At 45.2% G+C, this 11257-nt stretch overlaps 1 protein-coding gene across 1 annotated transcript; it reads right to left on the bottom strand.

Annotated features, from left to right (window-relative positions):
• Positions 1-44: 44 nt before the first annotated feature.
• On the bottom strand, positions 45-6140 carry depdc4 (DEP domain containing 4). Its single transcript, XM_014207385.3, has 9 exons — positions 6016-6140; positions 5057-5483; positions 4805-4953; positions 4397-4610; positions 3511-3758; positions 3201-3343; positions 2887-3012; positions 2437-2515; positions 45-2126 (listed from the first exon to the last, which is right to left on the bottom strand). Exons 1-9 carry the CDS (start codon positions 6089-6091, stop codon positions 1927-1929), a joined length of 1662 nt encoding a protein of 553 aa, XP_014062860.3. The 5' UTR covers positions 6092-6140; the 3' UTR covers positions 45-1926.
• Positions 6141-11257: the final 5117 nt, after the last annotated feature.

The following is an 11257-nucleotide window of genomic DNA, read 5'->3' as shown; positions in this document are numbered from 1 at the left end:
TGCATATCTATATGTCCAATGGTTGCTCAAATGAGAACTGAAACTTCCAATGATGGTTTAATGAAAGTCATTGTACTGTATTTAATACAGTTTTTCAACAAAGTGCATTTCAAGACTATTCAACGCATTAAATATAAAACCCGAATCGGCAACGTTACATATCATGTGTACTATTCTGTTGACTAAGATATGTAAAGCTCAAAACTAGGCAGCAACATGCAGTACAGAAAATGCTCAAGAATTTAAAACATAGTACCAATGATGCAACAACTTAATTAACAACGTAACTCAAAAAGTAACCCGGGTGTATTCACTAGGAACCACAGAGGAAAACGGAAACAAACAGGGACCCATTTGAATTTGTCCAACAGAAACTCATTTTCGTTGCACAACTTTTTCCTAGGGTGTGCAACTAATGAATACACCCCTGGATTATATGATTTACACTCATTTCAATAAGTTAATTCCCTCACCCTTCAAGTTAAGCTAAAAAACATGGCACTTATTTGAGACAAAGCATTCATTTGTAAGACCAACAAACTACAAAAGTAAAAACTTTTGGCTGCATTTTAAACATTCCACCTTAAATTTACCAAATTATGATTAAACTTGCAAACCCATGCAATCAAAGCCTATTACAATCCAATAGAATAGTTAGTGTCAACTATGTGATTAACAGATTTCATATAGGTTCTTGACAGCAGTGGGAAACAGTTCCACAAAAAACTAAATTAATACCACTTCAAATAATTCAGTTTGTCCCAACAGAAAATGTACAGATATAAAAGTAGTGTTACATTTACCAGCATTATTCCCTTACCAGTTATAAGATGCAATCAACAAAATCCAAAACAAAATGTCATTTGTTAAGACTGTCAACACAAGTGTGTTACATTTCATTTAAGGTATAGAAATAAAGTGTAATGCTTACTTATCAAAAAGAGATTCCTCTTCAAGCTTAATATCCAGCCTAAACTTCTATTTACAGTACCTAAATAAAATCTACCTGAGAAAACTAGATACGTGATAACAAAACCAGCCCTGAATAAATTCACTTAGATCCTATGCCTGTTAGTTTTAGATAAATGTTTCACCAACATTACACATTCCCCACTGTGTAGATTTCAACAAAATCAAAAGGTTTTCCTGACAGGCATCAGCTAAGGAAGGCAGAGAATGCTTTCATTCACCAGAAATAAACCCTTGAGGCACCTGGGTAAGTGCATCTCCCCTTGTTAGAACAAAACATTCCTACTATCATACCACTAGCATCTAGTGTTGATGAGAACATACTATAGCCTACAAACTAGTGCAAATGCATTCCTGAAGCCAGAGTCATAAGAACGCTTGAAAAGCAAAGCCTCATAAGAGTAACATCACTAAAAGATAACACTAACTAGGCCTACATCAAATCAAAATAGTCATTTCATCCCATGTAAAGCGCAAACAGTCCTGATAATCACCTGGCAAAAACTTACTGTATATCCTGTCTTGGGACAAAACTATTGCCAGCACTGTGGAAAATGTTGGCATAACGAAGAACAAACACGCTTGTTAAGGAGACAAGGATCCCTACTGCCCAATTCCAAAATCAACCCCTAGGCCCACCCTCTTTGTAGTATGCCCTTGTGTAGACCAGGGGCATGTTCAGCAGGATTGAACGTTCAGATATAAATACGCTATGTAGATCAAACATGCCTCTGACATGTAGAATAAGGAATCACATCGGCTCATTTCAATCTGTAACGTTCAAAAACATTTAGCAACTGAACATGGCCCTGGAATGACCTTACCCTCTGATTGGTAAGTGGAACACTTATACCTGGAATTGCTTATAACTAATCCAATCCTTCCAAATCTACAAATGCATGGTGGGGTAAGGTTTGATTTTAGATTGGGTCTACCACCACTCATTACATTCCCCCCCTAGAAAGTGGAGGAGAAGTGCTGGAGGAAGACTATGGGATGGTGCTTCTGGAACTCCTTGACCAGCCTCCTCCTCTCCTTGACAGACAGGGCCTTGCTCAGGCAGATGTCCCTGATGAGCTGCTTTAGGCTCTCCAGGGTGGCCGCCTCTCGCTGGTCCTCATACTGCTGCAGCGACACCTGCTGGCAGAACGTAAACACTGCAACACAGGATGAAGAGAAGGGAGTCAATACAGGGGTGTATTTATCAGGGAACCCATCACGGAAAACAGAAATTAGCTTCTCATTGGTAGTTCCTGCCCGTTTCAGTCGGTTTTATTTCATTTCGTGGCTAGTGAACACGACACTGATGGTGTTTTTTTCATTACTGATGATTAGGGACGACTCACTATTTTATATAGTACTGTTATGATAATAGCGTAAGCACAAAAGGGCATATACTGTAGATCACCAAGTCCTAAAATGATGTATCAAGTGGGGCTGAATGTACTCAAGTTGAATTGAACTCACTCGCAATGTTGTTCGGATCTCTTCCTTGCTGCAGGATTTGCAGTGTTCTCCTCACAGCATCAATCAGCGATGTGGGGGTCTATTTCCATTATGGATAGAGAAGGGTTGATAAAAGGTTATCTTATTCACATAAACAAATTATATACATGCTTAATGTATCAGGCAATGTCAGAAATACACCAAACAAATTGAAACTACCGTTGTAGTACCTCCTCCCTACCGTTGTAGTACAGATTACACTCTTGAGAATAGAGTGCAGTATTAAGTCTTCAGATGCTTGACTTTAAAAATCAGGATTTGGACACCTTGCCTTTTTAAAGCCTCCCTCTGTAGCTACTATTTCCATTCAACAATGCAGCCCTAAACTTGTTTATTTTGGTATCGGAGGACTGCGGGGGAGAAATGTCAGAAGAGGGCCAGGGAAGAGGATCAGGGATTTCATGTGCCTACCTTAAAGAGCCGAGTGTGGTTGTCCATCAGACACAGCAGCAGCCTCTCGCTCTGGGTACGAGATAGCTCTTTATTCTGCACGATGGCCTTCAGAAATGTCCTGCTGACCAGGGCCCTGTTGTCTGTCTGGACATATTGAGTGGTCAGTCACAGTGGACCACCAGTGTTACCACTTTGGCTGAAGCAAAAAACCTACACCCACAGTCGCAGGGTATGATTGGCCCACTACTGATGTCTATAGTATTTATCATTGGGCCCTGACCCATTATTTGAGAAACAATGGTTTTCAAATGGTGTGTGTGGAGTGGGAATACCTGTTTGTGCAGACGGCATGCATCTGGATGGGCTGCTGTGGCCATGAAGGCCAGGAGCCTCCTCAGCTCATCTCTCCCAGCAGGCTCCAGCAGATGCAGACACAGCTGATAGGCCCTGACAGCATCATCCACCTTCCCACAGTCTGAGAACACACACACAGGAAGAGGAAAGATAGAGAGTGGGTGGGAGTGTATGTCAGTGTATGTCAAAGAGACACGTATAGTCACAGGAGTCTAACATGATGAAAACACTATAATCACACACCAACACTCAATACCCCACCATAATTCCTCAACCAGCCAGTCTCACCCAGCAGGTCCAGTATGGCCATGTGGATGTCCAGGTAGCGTCCGGTGAGCAGCGGGGACCTCTCCTGGCCTCCGTAGTGCTTGGCCATGGTGTCAAACAGCAGTTTCTTCTGGCCGGCCAACCTCTCTGCCCCCTTGGTCTCTTCTGTGGTACTGCCCTGCTGGAGGAGGTGCTCCCCCGCCAACACAATTAGCTGGTCAGGGAAGAGCTCCAGGCAGTCAGCGGCTGCCACCAGCCATGCGTCCAGCCTACAGTGTCACAGGGAGAGGAAACTTAAATATATTTTAATGGGAGGTTGTTAATGGTTTGACCAGGGGTTGGAACCAACATTTTTAAAATTCGTTCCGTTCCAGGTTTCCGACCAAAAAAAGTTAAGAACCGGTTCATATAGTTCCTTTTCATTCAGTGAAATCAACAGTTTTTACAAAATAGCTCATTCATTTACTCAACACAATAGCATTGATAGAGAAGCTTGCTATGGAAGTGTAAGCTAGTTCTTTACATGTTGATTGGTCAGATATTTCAGTCGCAGTGGGGGGGGAGAGACAAGCTTGGCTTGAAGCGCTGAACATCATGACATGAACTGGAATGTGTTTAGGCTATTACTAGCATTATAACTTTATACCAAATTATATACTAGATATTAAGAATATTTTTGGAACAAAAATAACATTATCAACTCATTCTAAAGATTTGAAAATAATGTTTCTGTTTCCCGGAACACGAGATCACTTTCATTCCCAGTTCAGTTTCCATTCCTCAAATGACTTTTTCAGTGTTCTGTTCCATAAACCGGTTCCAATCCCTGGTTTTGACCAACAAAATAATGCTTAGAATTCCTAGTATCTTTTCCATTAAATCCTATGGCGGCTGGTTAGGTACTAACTCGGGAAGGTTGAGGGTCTGGGGCAGCTCACGGTCCAGGAAGGTGTTGGAGATGACCAGGTCCTGGTGGTGGCTCTGCAGCAGCTGCAGGGCGGCAGCCTGGGGTTGGGGCTGGGCCCCCCGGGTCGGAGTTGCCAGGATGCAGTCCAGCACGGGTAGCTCCACCGTCTGCAGCAACTGAAGCAATGTCTGCTGCTTCCACACCTCCTCCACCACTGAGGACAGAGGAGAAGGGAGAGGGAGGTAGAATGACAAGCAAGAGTGGGAAAGAAAAAAAAGTGAGAAAAAGGGAGGGGGGAAAGAGGGATACAAAGAATGGAAAAGAGGAAAAAAGAAATGTACATTATCTTTTCCAATATAGTAATTTCCAACATGGCCAGGTGGAGACAGCCAGGCTTTGTCATCTCACCTGTCTTTGAAAGGAAGATGGTGGTGGGGACTTTGGTAATGGCCTTAGGGAGGGAGGGCTGCAGGTTGATGGTCTTCAGCAGCCTCTCTACCCTCCGGTCTGAGGGGCCCAGCGCCAGGGGGTTGGAGATGGTCCTCAACTCATTCAGTCTGCAGAGAGAGAGCAGTGACGATGTAGTGAGGTATAGTAAAACCGTGTGTGAGAAAGACAAAAGAATAAGAATGTGTGTGCATGTTTGTGACTCAGACAAACCTAGAGCCTTTCTTCCTCTTCCCCACTAAGTCCTCAGGGGCCATGTTCTCTGTGTCCCCATCCTTCCCAGCCTTAATGGCTGAGCCAGGTAGCGAGCTGCAGTCCTGGAAACGATAGAGGCTGCAGCCCGTGTCCTCGAAAGTGGTCTCCTTGTCCTGGCGGAACAGCTTGGTCCCCACCGCCTCAAACACCTTGGCCTCCATGAGCGCCTGGCAGAGCCTAGCGGCCTTGAGGCGTGACACCTCGCTGGCGCAGAAGACGACGTTCTGCATCAGGTAGCTGAGCACAGCGTCTACAGCATCCGAGCCCGTGAAGCAGTCAGGGTGGACACGCAGGTGTCGCCGCCGTCGTCGCACCTCCACCTGTGTCTGCAGTGCCTGGATGATGTTGTGCCACAGCTGTGTTGCGTGGAAGGGCCCAGAGAATCCTATGTGATGACAGTCAGGTAGATTCAGACATATTTCATCAACAGTATGGCGACTGCATACAAAATAAATAAATAAAACAACACCACGATAGAGTTAAAATCTGCCAAGAGAGCTGTTGGCTCCTGTCAGTTCAGATTTGAGGGGGGGGGGGGGGGGGGGGTTTCGTGGGATGTCGCCAGGCCGTGTGTGATGACGTCACCTTCCTGAATCTAGTTAGTTAGCTACCCTTCACTCCAATAATAACAAGCCTCTAGTATGTATGGTCGTTTAACTTCAGTATACTCAGTTGTGTAAAATATAAGGGTTGTGGCCATATGCCATAAAACACGACATGTAGCTAGCTAAATTAGAATTTAATGTGTTTATAATGGCTTAGCTAGCAGTTTAACCAACGACGTTAACTAGCTAACGTTAAGCTAGCCAGATGAGCGAACACAGCTTTGTACGCTGGCTGTGTTTTTGGATATGAAAACAAAACGTTGAAAGCTTGTTACGGTTTATAACCTAAGGATTTTCATGTTAATTTCTCACCTGGTTGAACATTTTCACGAAGGCGCCGTGTTTGACTGTTCAATCGTCTAAACCTCGGAGTTAAATCACCCGCCATCGTGAAAAAGGATGTGACGTAGCATCTTCTTCGATGAGGTTTAACGGCGGTTGGCATCCAATAAATGTTGCATTACCGCCACCAACTAGACAAGGGTATAAATCCCTTATACTTTGAGTGGAAAAAGGGAGAAAAAAAAACATTAAAAAAAACAAACCCTGCCATCTAACCCTACACGTTAAAAACCCACCACCCTATTCAAACCTATCTGGTCCTACCTCAGGCCAATGGCCTGGGAGGATGGGACACCACCACTCAAAACACCCTGTACCTGGTCAAATCTGGTACACCTAAATACTTCTCTGCAGCTGCCACCACAACCTCTTTTTTTCTGTGACTTACGTTCCATCTCTGCAGTCCATCGGCCCATTGATGAGCGCTAAAAAAACAGTCTTACTGAAGCATATATCACTCAATGACCTATCCCTCTGTGATGGCACAGATCTACTACTCACACAAATCCTCTCAGGATCCCTCCCCCTTGACCCATCGTCCTCAACACTACTCTAACCCTGGTAACCTCAACCTGCCTCTCATCAGACACTTCTGATCCCCAGCCCCATAGGCACCCATACAATTAACACAGACCACTTCTTTCCCCAATACAACACATTCCTTTGTTTCATCTCCTTTTGCATACTTCTCACACCTAGGAACCTCACACCTACACATTGCTGCCACATGCCCATAAGCTTGACACATGTAACAACGTAATGGATTCGGCACCAAGGCTCGTACGGGATAACTGAAATTTCCTAATATCACTTTGTCGGGCAAATACTTAACATCAAAACTCAAAAGAACAGACAATGACTCTTCTGTTTTACCATTCACACCACCCTGTCCGCGTCACACCAAATGACAAGCATCACAAACACCGGGAATCTTTCCCTTCAGCTGGTCCACTTTCACATTTACTGCTACCCAGTAATCACTCCTTTCAATGGTGCCCTTTTCTTGAGAGCAAAACAAGTCACAGCTCTCGTCCCAATTAGCGTGAAGCACCCGCTCCCTCTGACTGGCAGAAACACAAACAATTATCACAAGACCACTTCAGGTTACCTTCACCGATTCCACTGCACCCAACTTTGTTTTCACCCACCCTGAAACCACATATGGATCAGCAAAAAGGCAGGGGTCCACTTTGTCAAAAAATGACACTCCTACCGTCAGACTAATCTTTATCCTGACCATCGGTGCAAGCTCCGAGAACTTCACTGCACATGCCACCTCCAATAATTCTCCCTTATTCACTTCCATTTCACACCCGTATTGATCAGTCCACAACCACCAAACGGTACCAAACGTACTTCAAAGGTTGTTAAAGAACGGTGCGCACCATTTTGGGAAAACGTGTCATACAGTACAAACCATCACGCAACCGCTGAGGCGAACTGAACACACCCCAGGTGATTAGACAACATAAAATGCAGCCATGTCTTTTCACCTGGCCCGGTCCCCTCTCTGAAAGGTAGGTATTAGGGATTTTGATAAGGCATTTCTCTCAGTCACTCACTGATCTCTACACCTGGATGGTATATGGGGACAGTGTGATACAATTCTTCATCTTCTCCTGGCATTGTGGATACCAAGGTAAGTTTGATAACTTGGGCATGTAATAGTGCAGCCTTAGCCTGGTGTATTATATTTTAATATTATAATCTAAAATGCTATACAGTGTGATTTGGAAAAAGTGCACTAGTTCATTGCCATGCATAGTTATCCACTATTTTTACTTCTTCAGTGTGGTTTATTGGCATCCAACGGTATGGTGCATTACCGACACCTACTGTACTCGAGTGTGGGCCAGAGACCGGGAGAAACTAAATCCTACCTGCCAGCCATGTTGCTCTTAAAAAAAGATAAAATATTTGAGTTTATATATAATGACATTTTACTCTATATACTCTTTAAACTCATTTCCTGTATCCCCTTCTCCCTCATACTAGAGCTCAGCCTCTCTCTTTCCCTTTGATATTGCCCACTGTGTAGCACTATATGCTCCACGGTCTCTGTTTCCTGGCAATAATCACACTTTCCTGTTGGATGCTTTCCCATCACATTTAAGGTATTTTTCAACTGGCTGTGTCCCACCCTTAATCTTGTAAAAATAGCCTCCTCTCTTTGATCCCTTCCTGCCGGCCTCCCCGACTCCTTTGTACTTTAAATAATTGCCTGCCCTTAGTATCTCTATTCCACTGCTCCTGCCATCTCTGCACCATCACTGTCAATATCAGGCTTTTTGCCTCTGTCTTGCTCATTGGAACTACAACCTCAACATCCCCACTACTAAGTGCTTGTTTAGCCAACTGCCTCGTTGCCCTCCACCCCCACATGGGCTGGGACCCAAGTAAATCTTATCTGTATACTAATTTGTCTAATCCTGCAATGGGCTTGTAGCACCTCTTAAAACAGGTCTTGTCTGCTACGTGAGCTAAAGGACTCGAGACTCATCAACTCTGCACATGAATCAGAGCAAATAACCACTGTCTGGCTTGACTTCCTCCACCCACTGCAAGACCAACAGTATGGCCATCAGCTCCGCCGTATATATATACAGCCAGATGATCTGTAATACATTTCCTGACTGCCACCCCACATTCCTGCACTACAAATGCTGACCCAGTACGTCCTGTCCTTGGATCTTTTGAACCATCTGTGTAAATGGCTACAAAATCCTGATACACCGTATCCAGACATCTCTTAAACATCATGTCTTTCTGTAGTCTCTCCAACACTTCTAGATCAACTACTGGAGGTGGGAGTAGCCATGGTGAATTTACAGGAATAGCTACCGTTGGACTAAACTCTCTTCCATACAGTCCCATCTCCTTCGCCTGGGTATTACCCACCCACCCAAAGCTTGTGTTCTGTCTTCACTCATGTTCCCAGCATGCCTGTAAAATCCCTTTTGCAGGATGAGACACCCCATGTCCCTGTAGGTTGATCCAATAATTCATTGCCAGCTGCTGTCTCCTAATCTGCAATGGCATATCCCCCCCAGCTCCACCTGTAGTTCAGACACTGGGGAGGTCCGAAACACCCCACTACATATTCTGAGTCCATGCCCCTCTACGATATAGCCTTTGCAATGAGGTCCGGCCTGCTGAACCATACGCTACACTGCCATAGTCTATTACAGATCGGATCAACGCAACATGCATGGTCCTCAATGAGGAACGCCCAGCCCCCCACTCCTTCCCCGTCAGACAGCACATCACATTTAGCACCTTCTTACACATTTCGACCATTCTCTCAACGTGTTCTGCCCAGGTCAGTCAAAGCATACCCCAAGGAACCTGAAGGCCTCCACTCTCTCCAAGTTTCTCCCATATAACCTCAAACATACCTCATCTCCCACCTTCCTCCTGGTAAAGAACACCGAGTTCTCTACAGAGAACCTGAATCCCCGCATTAATTGCATCGCTCTACCTCATCAATTGCTTCCTGTACCTTCCTGACTATGTATGGCACATTTCTCCAAAAGGCCCCATCATCTGCAAATAACGACCTCCCAATATCTGTCCTTACCTGAGAGTAAACATAATTGATCATGATTGAGAACAACAGAGGACTAATCACGCTCCCCTGTGGTGTACCGTTATCCACCAGGTAGCTTCCTGATAGACTTCCCCACCATCACCTGGATAAACCATCCAAACAGGAAATATTTTATCGAGTTGTACGTTTTTCCTCCTACCCCCATAATATCAAGCTTGATTAACATCCCCTCCTTCCAAATCATATCATACGCCTTCTCCACATCAAACAAAGACAGCTACAACTGTCTTCTTGTTCACCTGAGCCTTCCTGACCTCTGCTTCTAAGAAGAGCACTGGGTCCATAGTTCCCCTTCCCTTCCTGAACCCACTCTGATGTGGCGACACTAGCCCCCTGCACTCCAGGAAGAAAGTTAGCCTCTCCGTAATCTTACATACATGTGATGTTAAAGCTATTGGCCGATAGCTTGTTGACCTCATTGGGTCCTTCCCTGGCTTGTTTACACTGCTGCCTCCTTCCAACTGCCTGGTAGTTTCCCCTCCTCCCACACTCTGTTGTATAACACCGACACCTTATCCAGTGCCTCATCACAAAGATGGACCAATATAGCATGGCACACCTCATCTTTCCCAGGTGAAGTTAACCCAGCCTTATCTACTGCCCTTTTCACCTCTGCCATGGTAAATGGTGCATTCAACGCATCATTTACATCTTCCCTCCTATCCAGCACTCCAGGATGCTCCTCTCTCGTTCTCTCTCCCCCTCCTCTGACAAATTTTCAGAGCTATGCACTTCGACAAATACTTTGGCCATCATCTTTGCCTTCTCATCTGTTACTGCCACATCCTTCCCACTCGTCAATACTGGATAATCCCACTCACTCATCCTCTTAATCATCTCCCACACTTCTCCCACAGGTGTCGCCCTTCCAATGGTGTCACAGAACCGACGCCAACATGACCTCTTTACCTGACGGATAGTTTCCTCACCAGGGCCTGCTTATACTGAATCAGATGTTGGAAGTTATGAGTCCTTTTCAGTACTCTAAATGCCCTGTTCCTACTCCTCACATTCCTCCGTCCACCATGGGACTGCTTTCCTCCTCCTCCCTGAACTCTTATGTATAGCCTCAGTAGCTGCCCCCACTAACACTTCTCACCCAGTTATTCATACTATCCACTTCCTCTCATATCCACCTGAGCCATCACCTGCTCACTCAGCTCCTGAAACTGAGTCCACTTTGCCCTTCCAAACACCCACCTGCCTACTCCATCCACTGACACCTCCTCCTCCCTCTGGCCTACTGTGCATACTATGGGGTAATGATCACTCCCTACTGTCAACTCCTCCCATACCTCCCACTCACAGATTCCAGCCATCACACTAGATACCAGAGTGAGGTCCAAGGCAGACTCTTTCCTTGTGGCTACATCAATCCTGGCCCCTCGGCCATCATTCAGGCACACCAGATCTTTCCTTTCTATCAGATTTTCCATCACTTGGCCATTTCCATCCAGCCGCCCCCACCCACTCCTGTTATCGCCCATTTAATCCACTGCTTCCCTGCTTGATGAGTCCAGCTGCTTGACACCACCTTATACTTTTTCCCTCTGTGCCATGTCCTTACAGAACACCAACAAGCTCCCGTCTCTTAACACTTTAGCA

Source organism: Salmo salar, chromosome 07 (assembly GCF_965601325.2).
Source record: "Salmo salar chromosome 07, fSalSal1, whole genome shotgun sequence".
In the NCBI taxonomy this organism is placed as follows: Eukaryota; Metazoa; Chordata; class Actinopteri; order Salmoniformes; family Salmonidae; genus Salmo; species Salmo salar.
Note: the sequence above shows the minus strand (reverse complement) of the source record. Positions and strands in the feature narration are given on the sequence as shown.

What these genes read in the sequence shown, in the direction of transcription:
- depdc4 (XM_014207385.3), bottom strand. Translation starts at nt 6,091, where the DNA reads ATGGCGGGTGATTTAACTCCGAGGTTTAGACGATTGAACAGTCAAACA. An exon ending in CATCTTCCTTTCAAAGACAG is followed by an intron (nt 4,611 to 4,804) that starts GTGAGATGACAA and finishes CTCTGTCCTCAG; the next exon opens with TGGTGGAGGAGGTGTGGAAG. An exon ending in CAGACCCTCAACCTTCCCGA is followed by an intron (nt 3,759 to 4,396) that starts GTTAGTACCTAA and finishes GTGACACTGTAG; the next exon opens with GCTGGACGCATGGCTGGTGG.